General features: G+C 40.1%; 1 protein-coding gene across 2 annotated transcripts in view; it reads left to right on the top strand.

The window, feature by feature from the left end:
- The window catches only part of LOC123511260 (SH2 domain-containing protein 4B-like), a 100,534-nt gene that overhangs the window by 32,223 nt on the left and 65,811 nt on the right, over positions 1-2,500 (top strand). For both annotated transcript variants that reach the window (XM_045266998.1, XM_045266997.1), the window contains one exon: positions 1,012-1,521. In XM_045266998.1, coding sequence (XP_045122933.1) covers positions 1,335-1,521 — 187 coding nt within the window. In that variant the 5' untranslated portion in view covers positions 1,012-1,334. The remainder of the gene's footprint in view (positions 1-1,011; positions 1,522-2,500) is intronic.

Below are 2,500 nucleotides of genomic sequence, written 5' to 3' on the forward strand. Positions count from 1 at the left end.
TTCACGTGTGTTTACCTGTTTGCATATGTATGTTACCTGTGATACCTGTGTGTGTGTGTGTGTGTGTGTGTGTGTGTGTGTGTGTGTGTGTGTGTGTGTGTGTGTGTCTGTGTGTCTGTGTGTGTTTAATCCTCAACTCTTTCTCCCTTTCACCAGCTAACACTCGTAACGCTGTGGTCCTTTACTTTGTTTTGTTGTTTTTTTTTTTTTTGGTGTTTTTGTGTATATGTCATGTTTTTTTTTTTTTTTTTTTTTAGGGGGGGCGTTTATCTGTGTGCCACTGTTTTTCTTGTTTTCTTTTCTTGTTTTTTTTTTTCTTTCTTATTTCTCTCTTTTGTTGTTGTTGTATTGTTCTTTTTGTTTTGTTCTTTTTCTTCGTTTTCTTCTTCTTCTTCCTCTCTTCTTCCTCCTCTTTTCTTCTTGTTCTTCTTCATCATCATCACCATTATTTTTTTTTTTTTTTTTTTTGCTGCTTCAGACTGAATACCTAAAGAATAACAACCAAGATCCATATGCGATGTGATGTACGATAATTACCATAGATATACGAAAACATCTACATGTAAATGAACTAAGCTAATACAACACTATATATATATTTCCTGTTTTCTTACTACTACTACTACTACTACTACTACTACTACTACTACTACTACTACTACTACTACTACTACTACTACTACTACTACTACTACTACTACTACTACTACTACTACTACTACAGCGAATGTAAGGCAGAGGGGAGAGGTGACGTGGTTATGAATCATCTTTTTTGCGAGCCCTGCCAGGTGGTTAGTGGTGGTTAGCAGGTGTTGGGGGGAAGAAAGTGGGAAAGTGTTCTAACCGAGTTATTTAAATGGCTATATATTCTCTCTCTCTCTCTCTCTCTCTCTCTCTCTCTCTCTCTCTCTCTCTCTCTCTCTCTCTCTCTCTCTCTCTCTCTCTCTCTCTCTCTCTGCCACACAAGGCTTCATTAAAATCTACATGTTTTTTTCTCTCTTGTCTCCTCAGGCGGTCAAGGCGGGCGGGCACACCAGGCCAGTGACAACACAAGACATGAGGTAACAAGGTAATGCCGCGCCGCCATGTCTCCCCACCCCTCCTGTCCCTGGAGAGTGAGTGCTGAGACAGATGACTTAACCCCTTAGACCTCCAGTACCATGCTCTGAGTTACTAATCATGGCAAAAAAGGGGTGAGAAATGAGTTTACTTGAGTCAACCAAAAAACGCGTCTATTTTCTGTGAACGCGCACGTGAAAGAAAACGTGCGTCTTTGAATCGTGAACCATTGTAAACCTTTTTAGAAGTTGAGGAAAAGAGTGAAATTTGGCAAGATGCTACAGCAGATACTGAACGACATGTACATTGAGCCGGAGTTGCTCGCCGAACTGGACGAGGAGCAGAAGCAAATCCTCTTCTGCAAGATGCGCGAGGAGCAGGTTCGGAGGTGGCGGGAGAGGGAGAAGCTGCAAGAAGAGGAAGAGGAGGAGGAGAACAGGAAGAACAACAAGAAGAAGGATGGTGAGTGTTGAAGTGAATTTAGTAGTAGTTGTTGTTGTGGTTTTTGTTTTAGTAGTGGAGGAACAACGATAAAGACAGATGGTGAGGGTTTATAGTCATTAGTTGTAGTATTTGTAGTAGTGTTATTAATAGTAGTAGTAGTAGTAGTAGTAGTAGTAGTAGTTGTTGTTGTTGTTGTTGTTGTAGAGAGTGTACGTGTTAAAGGATTCTTTGTGTTATTTCATGCGTTGCAGTATATTTTCTCTCTCATTTTTTGTTCTCCTTTGTGTGTATATACGTGCGTTTCCTTCTACGTCACACACACACACACACACACACACACACACACACACACACACACACACACACACACACACACACACACAGACAGGCAGGAAACAAAAGGGTAAGTACCAGTCGGGAAACATTTTTTCTTACTCATTTATTTATTTATTTTGATCAGGCAACAAACATTCCCTTAGCTACTGACGTGAGAAGGAAACAAAGCGTGTGTGTGTGTGTGTGTGTGTGTGTGTGTGTGTGTGTGTGTGTGTGTGTGTTGAGGTGTGTTGAAGTGTGACGTAGAAAAACAAAAGAAGGAAAAAAAATAATAAGGAAAATAACTTATATAGACGAAGAGAACAAGTAAATTTTTTCCTTCATACATATATATCTTTCCCTCTTCCCCCCCTCCCCCCCCACCTCTTCACATTTCCTGTTTCCCATTTAATATTTCCTTTCATTCACTCCACAATTTCTATCCTTCCTTCATCATTTATCTTATCTACCACAACTTCAATTCATCACCTTATTATCTAACCCCTTCAGCACCGTGACTCGTTTCCACATTCATTCTGGTGACTATTTGGTGATTTTATACAGCTTCAGAAACTCATGTAGGGGGATCAGAATAGTGAAGACTGTGGCCATTAATCTTCTGACCTCCATAGACCCTTACTAATGTCAATAAAATGGTCTATTCGTACGCAAATCTCAAGGT

The sequence above is a fragment of the Portunus trituberculatus genome, chromosome 31 (assembly GCF_017591435.1).
Source record: "Portunus trituberculatus isolate SZX2019 chromosome 31, ASM1759143v1, whole genome shotgun sequence".
Classification (NCBI taxonomy): domain Eukaryota; kingdom Metazoa; phylum Arthropoda; class Malacostraca; order Decapoda; family Portunidae; genus Portunus; species Portunus trituberculatus.